The sequence below is a fragment of the Zootoca vivipara genome, chromosome 2 (genome assembly GCF_963506605.1).
Source record: "Zootoca vivipara chromosome 2, rZooViv1.1, whole genome shotgun sequence".
In the NCBI taxonomy this organism is placed as follows: Eukaryota; Metazoa; Chordata; class Lepidosauria; order Squamata; family Lacertidae; genus Zootoca; species Zootoca vivipara.
In genome coordinates, this window is record NC_083277.1 from 21,319,444 (window position 1) to 21,336,456 (window position 17,013).

The 17,013-nt window shown below is 44.5% G+C and overlaps 1 protein-coding gene across 6 annotated transcripts in view; it reads right to left on the minus strand.

The window, feature by feature from the left end:
• Positions 1-566: 566 nt before the first annotated feature.
• Positions 567-17,013, minus strand: part of CFAP20DC (CFAP20 domain containing) — a 137,324-nt gene continuing 120,877 nt past the window's right edge. For 4 of the 6 annotated variants that reach the window (XM_035106801.2, XM_060271285.1, XM_035106799.2 and 1 more), the window contains one exon: positions 6,595-7,602. In XM_035106801.2, the coding sequence (XP_034962692.2) occupies positions 7,377-7,602 (226 nt within the window). In that variant the 3' untranslated portion in view covers positions 6,595-7,376. Of the gene's footprint in view, positions 1,115-6,594; positions 7,603-17,013 lie in introns of those variants that run through there. The other 2 variants (XM_035106806.2, XM_035106802.2) reach the window with 1 other exon arrangement.

The following is a 17,013-nucleotide window of genomic DNA, read 5'->3' on the forward strand; positions in this document are numbered from 1 at the left end:
ATTGTGTTATACAGGTACTTACAAGAAGAAACAATAAGAAAAGACAAAATGTATTAAGATTGGAATTAGTTTTGTAGGTTATATACCGTACATATGAACTGTATATGTTGCACATACTGGGCTTGACCAGCTTAGCTGCAGAGACAGAACTACGCAAAGCACCTTCACATATTTCTCAAGACACTGTTGGGCAAGCAAGAGATTTGAGTGTGCAATGTCACATCTCCGCCAGCGTGTTGCGATGTCAGGCAATTGTATGCATGTCTGACCTCTGGACAATGCTCTTTGTGCTCTTTCTGGTTTAAGTATAGTGAGAGTGTGGACTTCACCCCCCTGCCCCCCCGTTTTATATGTGTTGTTTTAATTCTCATAGGCATTAGCACAGGGTGGTTAATTACTCTGGAATAAAAGGGCTGTGTATTCATCCTTTCAAGGTTTATGCAATGTGTCAAAAAAGCTGTAAGGTGATTTGATATCCCCCCTCCCCAGGAATGCCACTTGAGAAAAAAAAATGTTTTTATCCAACAAAAAAAAAAGTGAAAAGACATTTTATGAGACAATTCCCCTTGAACATCACACTGTATTTTTGAAAGTACAAAGATGCATTACATTCTCTTAAATTAACAGAGATGAAAGAACAAGTGATTTTTTTTGGTACCACACCATCATTCATAGATGAACCTGGTAATATATTTGATTCAGCGTAATTTGTTCATACAGACAAACCTTTCCAAATTTTATATAACACCAGCCAGCCAAACAAATGTATGTGAAAACCCCAAAACCTTGCTTAAGCATTCTATTAAAATATAGCACAAATCTATAAAAATAAGATTGTATCATATTTGCAAGTGACTTGGTTTGTCTACACACACTATGGACTGATGTAAGGTTTTGGACCGCAGAGTAGAAAAGAGTTAGCTTTGCATCAGTACTTTGCAAATGACCCAAGTTCTGGGACAGCGCCAAACAAGCGCCACGCTTCCTGCTCTTGCAACTGGCTACGCCAACTCATAATATTTCCCAGTTTCAGGATCAAAGTAACAGTTTAGGCATGGGTCATACAAGAGAGTGAGAACTTCATCTTCTTCAGCCTCAAAGTCATCCCCTTCACCTAAAATGAAATGAAGAGTCAATTAATTCTGGTTTGACCAGGAAAACAACAACCACAGGTGGAGGAGATACGATATTCTAAACTGTCTCACAGGCTCACACCAAAAGTCCATTTAGCCCAGTATTTGTTTTCCAGCAGTGGCCTTTGGGAAGTTGACAAGCAGGGCATAAGTTGACATCCCTTCTTCCCCTGTTGATAGAGGTGTACTGCAATGGTAGATACAGGAACCACTCTTAGCTATTATTGAAAATTAAGCTGTTTACTGTGGGGCTGCCTCTGCATCTCTCCAGCCATTGTGAAGAAGGTGAATTCCATATAAGAGTTCATTGGGAAATGGATCACAAATAAACAGCCAACACTGTAAAGCCTTTATACTAGGGGTAGTCAACCTTTTTATACCTACCGCCCACTAATGCATCTTTCTTGATGGTACAATTTCCTTACTGCCCACCAGTGCTCGATGGAAGGAGGATTCAGCTTGTGCCACAGAATCCCCTACTGCCCACCTAGAATCCTGAAATGCCCACTAGTGGGCGGTAGGGACTAGGTTGACAACCCCTGCTTTATACAAATCCATGGTAGGAATTTACTTGGAAGAATGTGTGTAATTCTGACCAGTATGTCTCAAAAAGGATACAGTGGTACCTCGGGTTACAAACGCTTCAGGTTACAAACTCCGCTAACCCAGAAATAGTATGGTACCTCAGGTTAAGAACTTTGCTTCAGGATGAGAACAGAAATCGTGCTCTGGCAGCGTGGCGGCAGCAGGAGGCCCCATTAGCGAAAGTGGTGCTTCAGGTTAAGAACAGTTTCAGGTTAAGAACGGACCTCCGGAACAAATTAAGTTCTTAACTAGAGGTACCACTGTATTGTCAAACTGGAAAAGGTGCTGGAAATGCCAACCAATTGACTGCTATGAGGGAAGATGAGAAAGTTTGGGGCTTCATAGTTTACTAAAAACAGAAGCAAAGGAGGGCATTGTAAAGTGTGTAAAATTACTTGTGGAATGGAGAAAGGGGACAGAGATAGGTTTTCCTCCCTGACTCAGAATAAAAGGTAAAGGGACCCCTGACCATTAGGTCCAGTCAAGACCGACTATGGGGTTGCAGCACTCATCTCACGTTATTGGCCGAGGGAGCTGGCGTACAGCTTACAGGTCATGTGGCCAGCATGACAAAGTCGCTTCTAGCGAACCAGAACAGCGCATGGAAATGCCATTTACCTTCCCGCTGTAGTGGTACCTATTTATCTACTTGCACTTTGATGTGCTTTCGAAGTGCTAGGTGGGCAGGAGCTGGGACTGAGCAACAGGAGCTCACCCCGTCGCAGGGATTCGAACCGCCGACCTTCTGATCGGCAAGCTCTAGGCTCTGTGGTTTAACCCACAGCGCTACCTGCATCCCCTGACTCAGAATACTAGAACACAATTATTCAATGAAGTTTGATGATGGGTGACTGACAGACAAAAGCAAGTACCGTCCTTTCCCACATAGCTGAGTTATGCTATGGAATTCTCTACCACAAGGTACGGGGATGGGAACCAACTTAGAAATAGGCTTAGACAAATTCATGGAGGTTAGGGCGATCAACAATGACTAATCAAGTGTTGAGAGGCTGCTTGCCTCTGAATACCACTTGCTGGGGAACAACAATGGGACATGCTTCAGGACCTGTTTGTGGGCTTCACAGAGGAATCTTGTGGGCCACAGCAAGAAACAGGTAGCTGGACTAGATGGGACTCTGGTATGACCTCGAACTGGGCACACAAAGACGCCAGGCTGAGTAGCAGCTGCTGAGAAACCCACAACTGTGGCTAGAAATTCCCTGTGTTTCTTTATTCCATCAAACACATTTTTTTGGAAAAAGAACGCCAGCAGAGAGCTATGAGCCCATTTCACGAAAAGTCTTTTTATAAGAGCTAAAAAGTAAGGTAGATGATGGATAATAACCTGATGGCAAATAATAATTCACAGTTGAATGCAGGCTGTATTCTACATTTCATCTAAAGTGCTCACCTCTTTCTCAGAATGACAGTGCGAAGTAACTGCATTGTATGCTCTGCCGACTCAGAGTAATGGCCTGTTATGCCAACAGCAGCGGCTTCACAATGTTTAGAATGTATTTACAGCTGAGACCAGGCAAGTTACAGGTTATAGGAAATAGGAGGGTACAGATTGTGTGCAGATACCCCAGTCCCGTTCCAGTGTGCTTTTCCCTCCATGCTTTGTTCCTTAACTAGCTTTTTACATCCTTAAGGAAACACAACTCCCCGTCCCTAGGGGGCTGGATTAAACCATTTCGGAGCGGTGACAGATGAACTGAATGATGCGTTTTATTTTAAAAGCTTGGTAGCTAAACTGGCTTGAGAGCGAGCTTCTGTTGCATGGCACCACATGAGATTTATGAGCAGCGGGTGACTGGTACCTACTGCTCTTTCACAGCTCATAACACTATGGGCACCTCCAGGCTGTCAGTATTTTGCGAGAGGGATTCAAGCGTGAAGCAGAATTTTTAGCTTTGTACAATTAGAGCGGATTAAAGTGCTCTGTTGCCCTAGTGCAACAAATCCACTCGAACACACGGCCTTTCTGCAGTCTGAAGGGTAGTGAGGGGATGCATTTGAAAACGTGGGATGGATGAAGGACTAATGGGAAGACCTGAAAACATCCTATAAGCAAAGCAAGATGGGTGTGAGATGAATGCTCACTGTAAGCAAGCCGGAATGAATGCTAAACTCCATGTAAGCAAATCAGAACAAATGCAAAATAAATAGTTCATCTGGAGGAGTCCTATATTCTACCAGTGGGGCCAGTATGCCCAGTTGGTTGGGCAGCACCACAAAACTGTCTAAGCAGCCAAATAAAGCCACCACAGACAGAGAAGGCAGTATGGACCTGGACATCCCATACTGGAACAAGGAACAGGAGGAGGACATTGTCCTCATACTCTGCTTGTGAGCACCTAGAGTTGTCTGTCTGTCTATCTATCCACTCTCCGAACCGGAGTGCTGAACCAGATGGACCCTTCTAGGGCCTGACCTGGGATGGTAATTCTGAAGCTGGGAAGAAAAGAGAATTAACATGGTCATTGTAATAATAATGGGGGCTTTTTACAAAAGAAGCATTACTCACCCCCTCCCCCCAGTCCATGCTATCCCTTCAAATCTATACACCCCTTGGTTAAGTAAAGATACATTCCTGAAGAAGCAGATGCTCACCAAACAAACAGGGAGCTATAAAATGGAAAAACGGGCCTTTCATGTGTTAGCCGTGAGTTATGGCTCCAAATAAAGGATATCACAGAGATCTTTTATTAGCATGAACAACAAAATTGAGTTTTTGTTTTAGGATCTCATTAGAGATGCATATAAAAGTTGACAAGGATATTCTGTACCGAGTAGTAAATAACCACAGGTTTTCTTGCCTGATAACTTGATTTTGTTATCTTCGAGCCTCTGTGTCTCTGTGATTTAGGAGGCATCAACCTCCTTCGGATGGCAGCTGCTTTTTGCACTGCAGCTTCCACTATGTCTGTAATTCGCGACTCAGTGACAAGGGCCACTGCACTGCAGAAATAGTCCATGCAACTCAGGGGAGATGTACTTATGCTAAGACAAGGGATGTGACCCTGACCCCAGTCCCTGCAAGGGGAGCTGTCAGCTACATTTAGCAAGGAGAGAATGCCAGTTGCAAAGCTTTTCATGACACGGAGGGAGTTTATAATGTGGCCTTAAAGTGGTGGAAAGTGGGGCTGGGGATCGAAGGGATTGCACAACTAGTCCCATATGCCCAAGAGTCTTTAGAAACTGAGGGGAATTATAAAAAGTTTGTGATGTTGCCTTCTGTTCTAAAGGAAAATGTCAACAACCTCACTGGGTATGTCCAAAGAAGGTGCATCTATCTTTTCAGCCCCGGCATTTAAACTTGTCTCATGGATCAGGTTGGACATAAGCGACCATTACTTTTTAAAAATGTGGCGTAAAAGAACTTCTTTGGTTGATTTAATCATGTCTCCACTCTGTTTTGAGGCACAGATGAGTGCCATCACATCTGAGGGGATTACGCTGTAAATATCTATGCAGGTTTATAAGCTGGTGAAACAATTCTATGATTCTATATCTGAAATTTAGGATGATGTCTTCTGTTCAGACTCCTGGTGAGAGGTCCCACCTTCAAAAGTGTGTCTTCTTCTACTTTGCTTTAATTTTGTGCTTAAGCGCTTGCTGTGTAAGCAGGGTGGGTGAAAAGCTGTTTGCCCACTTTCTTGTTCAAGTGCCCCAAACTGCAATTGCTATCTATATGTTGCTTGTGGGTTGTGGTGCAGCTGATGTGTTTGCGGAACCTCTCAACTACGTATTTGGAGAGTTGCTGATTCTTTGTGAGATGAAACCCCTTTCTAGTTCTTGAATCATCTTAACCCTAACATAGTGGCACCAAAACAACAAGAAAGAGAGAGGAGAAAAATGGGAAGGCGGAGAAAGAAAACACATTTTTATCCTACACATTTGTACCGATTCTACATGTCTGATTGTGAAAAGAACATCAAATGAGCCCATCTAATTCAGACCATCTATGTCCAACATCCTTTTTCCTACAATGGTCATACAAGAAGTTGATCACCAGGGCATAAGTAACTATTTTTAGATGCCAGGCTACAATGTTTCTTTTTCCCCAGGCTTTTGATTTGGAGGTTTTTAGGCAGTGATTTTCTTCTGGAAAATAAGGTGCCGGTACTTACCATGAAGTTGTTACAGTAAGTGCCACACTTTTAACCAGTGCTTTTCTTCTAGGAAAAAAAAGGTGCCGGTACTCCATGCCCTTGAGTACTCCCAGAAAAAAGAACTGGTTTTAGTTATATTTGTGGCCCCTTCCTTGCCTACCTTTTAGTGGGGTGGGGTGCAGTATGCCTACCTTTTATGTATATTTGGGTGCATTTTTGGCTTTTATTCTGTTCTGGCTATTATATTTGATTTTAGTGTTTGGACTATGTTGTAAGTCACTTTTTGTTTTAAACCTCCCCTCCACTAAAATTCAAGTAATAGTAATGGTAGTAACAATAAAAAATAAGATTTGGAAGGCAGGTTAGATGAACAGAATTGTTCTGGTTGCATATGAAGTAGTTTCTAAGGTCCAGCTCCTCGGCTAGCAGTTTTGGAATCAGGAATTGCAGCATGATTACAGTGGTACCTCGGTTTACAAACAGTCCCGTTTACAAACACCTCCGTTTATGAACGCTGCGGACCCGGAAGTGTTTACATCCGGGTTCTGCCGCGTCGGATGCGCAGACACAATCTGTGCAGCTCGCGCATGCGCAGAAGCGTGCCTTTGGGGAGTGAATGCCTCCGTTTACGAACGCCTCCGTGGAACGGATCGCGTTCGTAAACCGAGGTTCCACTGTACAGGAAGAACTGATGTCATGAGGTTGCTGTTAAGAATCTTCTCAGGCCCCTATTATATATATATATATATATATATATGTAATGTGTCTTTAACTCAAGGATTACCATCCTTTCCCTTTGACGTGTTTAGGGCCCTTAGCATAAAGCATTGCCAGATCCCTCACAGCAAGGTCCTGCCTTGTCAGCTAGTCTGCTGTCGAAAGCAACAGCAATTTTACACTTCCATGAAAAGATTCCCAATTTGAGGAGCACTGTCTATATTAGAGAATAAATCACTGAGATGGCTTCATTCTTGAGGGTAGCCAAAAAGATGTAGCGGAGGTATACTGAGATATCGCATGAATTTTCCGTGTTTGGAGGAAAAGCAAAGGAGCCCATTGTGATCATGAGAGCAGTGTCATGGCGAATGTGAGGAGAGAGCAGTGGTGTAGCTGGGTGTGTGTGTGCGGAGGAAGCGGATCGCCCCAGGCAGCACTTACCTTTGGGGGCGGCACAACGGGTACGGAGCCCAAGGTGGTGCGCAAGCCCAGGCGCCCTGAGAGCCCAATGCACCACTCGCAAAAGCTGTGCAGGGATGGGCTTGCAGTGCACCCAAGCTGCTGTATCTCCCCTGAGAGCCAGCTTGGTGTAGTGGTTAAGAGCGGTGGACTCATAATCTGGTGAACTGGGTTTGCCTCCCCGCTCCTCCACCTGCAGCTGCTGGGTGACCTTGCGCTAGTCACACTTCTCTGAAGTCTCTCAGCCTCACTCACCTCACAGAGTGTTTGTTGTGGAGGAGGAAGGGAAAGGAGATTGTTAGCCGCTTTGAGACTCCTTAAGGGGAGTGATAAAGCGGGATATCAAATCCAAACTCTTCTTCTTCGCCTAACTGCCCTCTGGTGGCCAAGAAGGATGCAACAGGCACACACGGGCCCCTGTGAGCGGCACTGGGCTCTCAGGGCATCCCTCCCAGCTGCCCTCCAATTCTTCCACACCTCTTCCACACACACTGGTCTTACCTTGAGTGCTCAGGTGTGCTGTCACTTCAGGATGTTCTTCCAGCTGCTGGCTTGGAGGAATTATAGGAGGGCTGAATGCATTTAACCAATCCCTGAATAACACAATTTAAATAATTAAAGCTCGGTTGTGGTGGTGTGTATAGCTTATGTAGCAGAAGATATGGCTTTGTGTAACATGAGCCCTTTGAACATCCAACTCTCCCCCTTCCACCTTGCTACCTCCACTCCTTTCCTTAACTAGTTCCAATTTGGCAGGGCAGTAAAATGATATGCTAAAAAAATGGGAGTGAGAAAAGAAAGGAAGTCAGACGCAATATTAGTGTTGCTTTTTAGGGAAGCCCTGAGCTATATGTGGATCCAGAATTGGCCTCCACAGTCACTTACAGACTCATTGTTAAAACTGTTTTCATGGAAGACAATCTTACTCGGGTACGAGTGATTGCCAAAGAAGAAGTATCATCTCACTTTTTGTTTACTGCGCTTCATGGGCACATAAGGATAATCCACTGTAACCACCGCTCTGTATTTGGTGAGACTAGCAAATTCTAGCCCAGGAAAAAAACCCAATGTTCTAAAAGGTACTGCTTCTTTAAGGTAGCATTTGACCCAGTCCGCAGAGAAATGCAACTTGAAGAAAATGCTTCTTTGACAAAATGCTCTCCTGTGAAAATAATTCAATACTGACATTGTTTCAATATAGTGTGCAGCACTATTTAAAGCTGATCCAGCAAATATAGGAGCCAGGAGCTTCCAGAATTTAATCTTGAAACATTAGTTAAGAATCAGATCCATAATAAAAATGTATACCGGTTCCTTTTGTTATCGCTGCAAAGAGGCAGAGAACAAGCACAGGTACCTCACCTCCACCCAAGCTCTAGAACGGCATTGTTTTTGATTCAGGAGATTTCTTGGGCCCCTTTAACTTTCAGGGAGATTGGAGATGTGGTATAAGAAAGGCTGGAGTTTGTCAACAGGTAGTTCAAAGAGCTGAAGATATGGCATGTAAGAGGCACTATGGTCTCTGGTCAATCAGCTTTCCAGGTCTTTGTGGTGCTTCAAAAAGCCTGCAAAACCTTTACTAGTGGGATAAAGTAAAGGTTTGTACACCATAGGGAAGAATGCCTCCGCCATAACAACTTCAGCTCTTATAACTCTCTGTCTCCAGCTGGAGAATGCAAGCAAGGCTGCAATCCTATATACTAGCCTTCCACAATCTGGTGCTCTGTGGGTGTCTTGAAATACATTTCCCCATCAGTCCTAGTCAGCATGGTCAATGGTCAGGTGGGAGTGGTCAGGTGGGAATTGCAGACCAAAACATCTGGAAGGTAAACTAGTCTCATTGAGCCCAACGGGAATCAAGTTGTTTTCATTTACTGATTTCTTACATTTACTTTTGAGTAGATATTCAAAGGATGGTAGTGTGGCTGTGAAAAAGCATGAGCTGGCATGGTCTGTCGCACAGCTGAGGGGCTATTTAAACTGGCAATATGGTCCCCATATAAAAAAAAACCCTCACTTATTAGATGAAACTGTATCAGACTGCAGCTTAATACTTGCTATATGCTCAGCATCAGAGCACCTGCGTTGCATGCAGATGGTCTTGGGTTTAATCCAGGCACCCCCAAACTGCGGCCCTCCAGATGTTTTGGCCTACAACTCCCATGATCCCTAGCTAACAGGAACAGTGGTCAGGGAAGATGGAAATTGTAGTCCAAAACATCTGGAGGGCCGAAGTTTGGGGATGCCTGGTTTAATCTCTGCTATCTCCAGATAAGGCTGAGAAAGGCTCTCCGTCTGAAAGTTTGGAGAGCTGCTGCCAGTCAGTGAAGATAACAGTGAGCTATCTGCAGTGACAAAGCGTTGGTTGCTTGCGCTTGGGGTGGGCAGCATAGCTGCCAAGTTTTTGCTTTTCTCGCGAGGAAGCCTATTCAGCATAAGGGAAAATCCCTGTAAAAAAGGGATAACTTGGCAGCTATGGTGGGCAGGTGTGCTCCAGGTGGGGTGCACCTGCCCAGCTCTTGCTGCTGAAGCATCCCCAGCCATCACCAGAGCTGCCAGCCCACCCAAGCAGGGGGGGGGGGAGCCCAGCTCACCAATGCAGCCCTTAGTGGGCAGAGAAGTGTACCAGGCTGTGCATGCATGGGGGACACACCTGGTTAACACACCCTCCTGGCACACACAGCCCCCCTTATGCTATGCCCCTGGCTAGGTGGACAAATGGGGTGACTCTGTTTCAGGCCTCTATCTATGTTCCTTTGGAACAGACAATGTCCCATAAAAGCTACCCCCCTTTACTATTTTATTTGTACACACAAAGGCTTCTCTAACGATCTTAAAGCTCCAATCGTAGACAATGAGAACTAATGATAATAATCAGCTGAGTTACTGAACCAGTTATTAGGAGCCTGCAGAGTCTGCAGGAGCCTGACGACACTTGCAAGGCAGTGGGAACGTTTTCTGGGGAGAAGCTGAATGAAGATGAATAGGCAGACAGGCACGTTTTAGCGTGATTTTCAGAGATGGCCAGGACTAACAGCTACAGACACCCCTTCAAGATATAAATATCGCTGAAAATCAAGCACAGTGGCAAACTAAAGCCACACTATAGTGCCAACGTTTCTTTATCTGTTCCTCCAATATCCTGCCCATCAGTTCATGTGACAGCTATGTATTTCTGTCCCTTCCTCCCATTATGTATAATATTATGGGCATCTGTTCACTGTGGAGTCTTTCCCATCTGCCAAAGCATCTGGATAAATGATACCATACTGTACTGATTTATTATCCCAGAACCATCCGAAAAAAGACCGTGAGGCTGACATACACTTTCATTTCAACCCCCCTCCCCCAACCTTTAGGCCTGCCTTAAACCGTGTGCCCAATTTCAAATCAGCAGGATGAATCCAGCCCTCTCTGGGCAACTCACATTGGTCAGCCTGCTTTCTTAGCTTGCCACCCCACAGCCCACCCAGCTCCCAGGCTAAGAGCTGCTGCTTCAGGTCCCCCAATATTTCAGGCAGCCTTCCAAAGCTGCATGTTCAAGTGGGCAGGGATGGGGGCAGAAATCTGGTTCAGGAATTCGTATAGTAAAGTCCAGTGTGATGGAAATCAAAGGGTAGTTACACCACCCCATATGCTTTCTTTCCTTATAATACGCCAGAACAAAACACTAAAGCAGCTACCCAGGTGATAGGACTTTGAAGGGAGACCAACAAGGGCCATCTTATTGTTTCTACCTTGGTGGTTTCCTCTGTCAAAACAGGCCCATTCAAGCTGTTTTGGCCTCATGGGTGAAAAGGTACGGGGTGGGGGGTGGGGATAAAATATTGGGGGGAGAAATACGAGAGGTTGATTCAAGAGGTTGATGCACCCTCCTCTCCACTCTGGCTCCCTTTTAGAGATTATAGACTGGTTTTTCTTTTTAAAAAAGGAAAGAAAATGTCAGGGGAGTTTAACTAAAACTTCTTGTAATCACCACAACAGTTAAGCAACCCACCGCCATTCTCCTGGCTGTACAGAGAGAATCACAGAAAGCCACAGATAATGGCTCCTCTAGGAAATGGCTGCAGAGGCAGCGTTTTGCTCCAGTAAATCACAAGATTTGTTGGGGAGCCCTATAATTAAGAAGGGAGTTTGGGTTGGTTAATCCACAATTCCACATACTGTTTGCTTATTACCTTATTAGACCTGATCTACTTTGTGAAACTTGTTCTGCAGAAAGTTCCATATTAAGTCACTGCTTCTCGGGCTTTTTTTGAAATTGTTGACACTCCTAAAAGTTAATAGAATTTCAGAGCCAGGCCAAGACATTTTCCTACCTGAGGCAGAGGACAAAAGAGTGCTTCTTCCCCATCCCATGTACAGAAGGGAGCGGAATGCTACTTCAACACTGCCAAGGATGCATAGTCCTCTACTTGTCCCCTACAAGTGCGGGCTAAGTTAAAAGGTGCAACACATTTGACACAATGTGGGGATAGGGGCTATGTGAAACTTTAAATGCGTTTTTACTAGGAGTGCTTGTGCTTTTCTTAAAGAGCGATGGAGGGTGCAACAAGGACCTTCATATTCTTTGCCCTAAAAATGGGGCTGTATATAACAACAACAACAACAACAACAACAACAACAACAACAACATATTATTTATACCTCGCCCATCTGACTGGGTTTCTCCAGCCACTCTGGGCAGCTCCCAATCGAATATTAAAAACACAATACAGCATTAAACATTAAAAACTTCCCTAAACAGGGCTGCCTTCAGATGTCTTTTAAAAGTAGCATAGTTGCTTATTTCTTTGACATCTGATGGGAGGGCATTCCACAGGGCAGGTGCCACTACTGAGAAGGCCCTCTGCCTGGTTCCCTGTAACTTTGCTTCTCACAGTGAGGGAACCACCAGAAGGCCCTTGGCACGGGACCTCAGTGTCTGGGCTGAACGGTGGGTATACGCTCCTTCAGGTATACTGGGCTGAGGCCATTTAGGGATTTAAAGGTCAGCACCAACACTTTGAATTGTGCTCGAGAAATGTACTGGGAGTCAATGTAGGTCTCTCAGAACCGGTGTTTTATGTGCCAGGTTAAAAAGGGACAACCCCCTGCCCCAATACTATCATTTTTTCCACCAGCAAGAGATGACTCACAGAGTTTGTGACTCCCGACCTGCCAAATAGCAAACTCTGTGGACGACTTGCCATTCTTAAGTCTTTGCCTACACAAGTGTCTACAGGAGATGATGAACATCTGTTTTCACCTCCTGGTGAAAGACACATGATTGTACAGTGTTACACCTGAGGTCTATTGATAGTGTGATCCTAGGTTGCCATCACACAGGAACATAGGAAGCTGCCTTATGCCAAGTCAGACCACTGCTACATCTAACGGAGTCCTGTTGACTCCGACCCTACTCTGTCTTCCCATGCTTTCAGACAGGGAATCTTCCTCAGCCCTAACTAGAGAATCATTCATGCAACGCATGTGCTGCAGCATTTTTGCAGTGACTCTTCTTCATGGTCTGACTCAATAAGGAGAAATCTCATATTTACATAATGGTATCTTACACAGGTTTTTTTTTTTAAGAAAGAAAGATATGGTGCCTATTCTGCTTTCCGGCAAGCTATGCTGATTCCCGATAAGATTTGTTCCCTGCAGAAAATCTTGGCAGGCATCAAAAACGCTGTAGCAGATCAAACCTGCCATTGGCTTGCCATCTCTCCGTTGGCTCCTCTGCTGCTAGTGCAACCGGGTGTTGATTCCACATCATCTGCTGCTGGTGTATATACACAATCTGGGGTGAATCTAAGGACAAATACCTGCTCCTTCTCAGCCAAGATGCGGGGTGGGGGGTGGGGGGTAGGGAATCCCCTCTAATATTCTGCCTCAGCAAACAAAACTGCTGATGTGGAAATCTTTAACATAGCATATTGCCATCAGAGGAGTCCTGTTGGCTCAGACCAAAGGTCGCTCTAATACAGCATCCTGTTCCCCAAACTGGCCAACCAGTTGCTTCAGGGAAGTCCACACGGAAGGCACGAAGACAACAGCCTTTTGCGGCCATTGCTTCCTAGGAACTGTATTCAGAGGCAATCTGGAGATTCTGCCTAATCCTCATAACTAATAACCACTGACAGATATTTTTCCCATGGATTTCTCTAATTGGCCTTTTTACAGGCATCTAAGCGAGCGGCCACCATCCCATCTTGTGGCAATGAATTCCAGCAATTAACTGTTCGTTTAACGTGGGCAATAAAATAAATCCTTCCCTGTCAGTGGGAATCAGCACAGACAGGCAAAGGTATGCCTAGGGGGGTTCTTAGAACAGAGAGGTGGATGCTGGAAGGATTTGAAGAGCTCACAGTATGTGTACAGGTGAAGAAGGTGCTTTGAACATTTAAAAATTATTCTAATTATCTGCATGACAGGTAATGCTTCTTTCTACCCACCTCAAACTCAGTCTACTACGCCTCCTCTACCTCTATTCTGCTTAACAATTCACCCCTGGTTCGTACAACAATCTCCCTCATAAGGTTTTTAAATCCCAAACTCCCCACCCCCTGCACCCCAGAAACCCTGCATTTGGACCATTATTTGCCCATACCCACCAATACAGAACAAAAACAGGGGAAACAACAAGAATTTCCCCCCATCTATCAGATCACATTCTTGAAAACCCACAACAGGTAAGCAATTATACGTCACTTCCTCTGTATCTGCCTGCAGGGTCACAAAATAGTGAGATATTTTGGGAGCTGTTCAATTTGCGCTTGCAAGTTTTACCCAAATGTTATCGTAACTGTGAATCACTACCAACTTTCCCCCCCTAAAAAAATAATGAACAACATATTTATCTTTGAAGATAAAATACATTAATCAAAAGCTGCCATCTAGACAGGGCACAATGTGTATGCCATACACAACTCTCCAAGGAGCTCTGAGCCTTTATTTAAACTTTCAAAACCTCAGCTTAAAAAAAAAAAAGCTACCAGATCTCATGACTATATAGATTTGACATTATGAAGTCCTGCAAGATTGGAAATATCACAAGAAACCTGGCTTTATTGTGCATTTCAACTCTAATGATCTCAACATTTCAAAGGGCTGGGCTCACCTGCATTGTATCTGGGGGTTATAATTCTAAATAGGAGTATGGTAATGTGTCATCAAGCATTGTTTGGTGTGAACTACGGTCATGGAAAGCAAATGCTAATTATGTCAACTACAAGCACATAAAATCTATAGTAAGGTAAGGCCACCTAGCTTGAGATGGATTTCCGATACAGTTCCTACAGGATGCTGCCCATCCTGCTTTAAAGTCTAAGGGTAGAATTCACCAGGAATTTCTCTTGCACAAATCCAATCAGAATGTATACAATGTGCACAAGAACACACATGGTGATGCTGTGTAAGGTACATCCCTTTCAGTGGGGCTTGCACAAGACAGGTTCTCCTGGATAATGATGCCATCAGCCCTTTTACCATTCTTCCTCCCAATGCGTTTTTTAAAAAAAGAAATGGCAAAACTCTCTTTAAAATTGGTTAACAAAACAAACAAACAAACAAACAAACAAACAAACCACACACACATGCACACACATCTGTGCTGAGATCTTATCTGCCGAGCTTCAGCAAAGATCTACAGTTGATGGATAAACCACTGAAAAAGCCGGTTTATCATGGAAACATTGACAGATGCTCTGTTCTGGCAGCCAAGACAAGTGTTAGGCACACTGCCTCTTAAGTTGCAACAGCTTTCTAGCAAGTGCTTCAGAACGTGCATATATGCAAGGGAGAGACAGTGAAAGGTATATACAGTTCCTTGCCAGGATAGATAGGGCCATAGGAAGCTGGTTTCTACCAAGTCAACCCATTAGTCCAGGCATGTCCAAAGTCCGTTTCGGGGGCCTAATCTGGCCCGCCGGTTGGTTTAATCCAGCCGCTGTGGCAGTTTATTTCCTGGGGTAAAATCCTAAAAAAACACAAAAAACCTCAACAATGTCAATCAAATCTGGCCCTCTTTGGAAAAAGGTTTGGACACCACTGCTTAGTCAATCTATCTCAGCATTATGTGCCTTGGGCAAGTGGCAGCGGCTCTGCAGGGTTTCAGACAGGGCAGGGGCTTTGTTAGCAATACATGGAAATTTGAGGGCCTGAACCTGGGATCTAGTGCATGTGTTCTACCACTGAGCTATCTCCATGCCCTGCACACACACACACACACACCCGCCAGCTTGCCCTAACCTGATTCTTGAAGGAAGATAAGAGAACGCATTGTGTAAGATCTCAGGTGTCAGGCATGTAGCCCCGTGGGCATTGCCACCAGTCTCTCTAATTTATTCCTGGGCCTGTTTCAACCAAGGCAGACTTCTTACACGGAAAGCATTTCCGTATGACAAACAGCACACTTGCCCGCGTGTGCACTTACAACCCGTGACAATCAACATGTGACAATCTAATATGTTTCCTACACTGACTGAAGAAAATACTTTGCTTCTTTAAAAAAGGGGAGCCAGTTTTATCTTCTCAAAACAGCAAAAAAACCCTCCCAATCCTAATCAAGGATTTTGTTTAATTAGAGACATACTCTCATTATGTTATCAGAGCCTCAAGCAAAATCAATATAATCAACATGCAAAAGGAGCTATCTATGGGTTTCCTGATAACAGAAGTTAACTTCAGGAGCCTGTGTGACATTGGGATTGACATTGCCTAAAGAACAGAGAGGGTTGTTTTATAAGGAGTCAAAGTTAAGTTCACTTGAGGCTGGATTCACTGTTTAGGTAACGTCAATTTCGTTGGACTGGTCATGTTGTGCGGATGCCTGATTATCGTCTTCCAAAGCAACTACTCTATTCCCAACTTAAAAATGGAAAGTGTAATGCTGGTCGTCAACAAGAGAGGTTTAAAGACTGTCTCAATGTAATTTTTTAAAAAATGGAGTATAAACACTGACAACTGGGAAACACTGGCCTGCGACCGCTCCAATTGGAGAACAGCCTTTACCAAAAGTGTCATGGGCTTTGAAGACACTTGAACTCAGGACGCAAGGGAGAAACATGCTAAGAGGAAGGCACGCTTGGCAAATCCACACTGTGATCAACTCCCGCCTGGAAACCTATGTCCCCACTGTGGAAGGATGTGTGGATCCAGAACTGGCCTCCACAGTCACTTACGGATTCGTTGTTAAAACCGTGTTTATGGAAGACAATCTTACTTGGTTACGAGTGATCGCCAAAGAATCTCCACTGAAGGGACTAGGACACAAAGTTATGAGCTGGCTACATAGAAAAAGGGATGCAGTCTGTGGGGAAGAGCTACATATGTCAGGCTGGACCTCCTTCCACACTAGACCTACGCATATATATGCATTCTTGTGGAGCGTTCCAAAATGGAGCTTGGAATGCCTTGCATATTTTGTTGAGCATGCAGAGACCACCAATACATTCTACAGGGTGATGACTTGATGTGGTGTGATGTTGGGGCCCACTGCTCATGAACACAGTCCCAGCATGGTGCTGGGACGTCCCTGCGACTGGTGTCTTCCCCAATGAAATCAACAGAGGCCAGTTCACTTGAGGCGATCACCAAATGCATTTTAAAGCAGATTTGGGCTGGATGGAAGCATACCTGCTGGAAATGTGATAATAACAATGAGCGATGGTTTGTGTGGATTAGGAAGTTCCCAACCCTTTCTTGCATCTCATTGGCTTTTGCCCAACTTTCCATTCCTTAGACCTGTTTTTCTCCCACTCTGCTCTCTTAAGTCTTCTTGCTTAAGTCTTCTTCCAGTCCAACTTTAGATCTCTTGCTTCTTTCTAGTGTCCGTTGGTTCCTAATACCTCAGGCACTCAGTGCCCCCATTTGCTTTTTCTTGGTTCCTCCTCCTTTCCTAGATCCCAGACCATCCTGCTCCAGCTTCCTTTCTGCTGGGTTCTCTTTCCTCTACACTGGCTTCCTCCATCACCTCTTCCCTCTTGCTCTTGGCTTCTGCCAATTATCTGCATTGGCTCGTG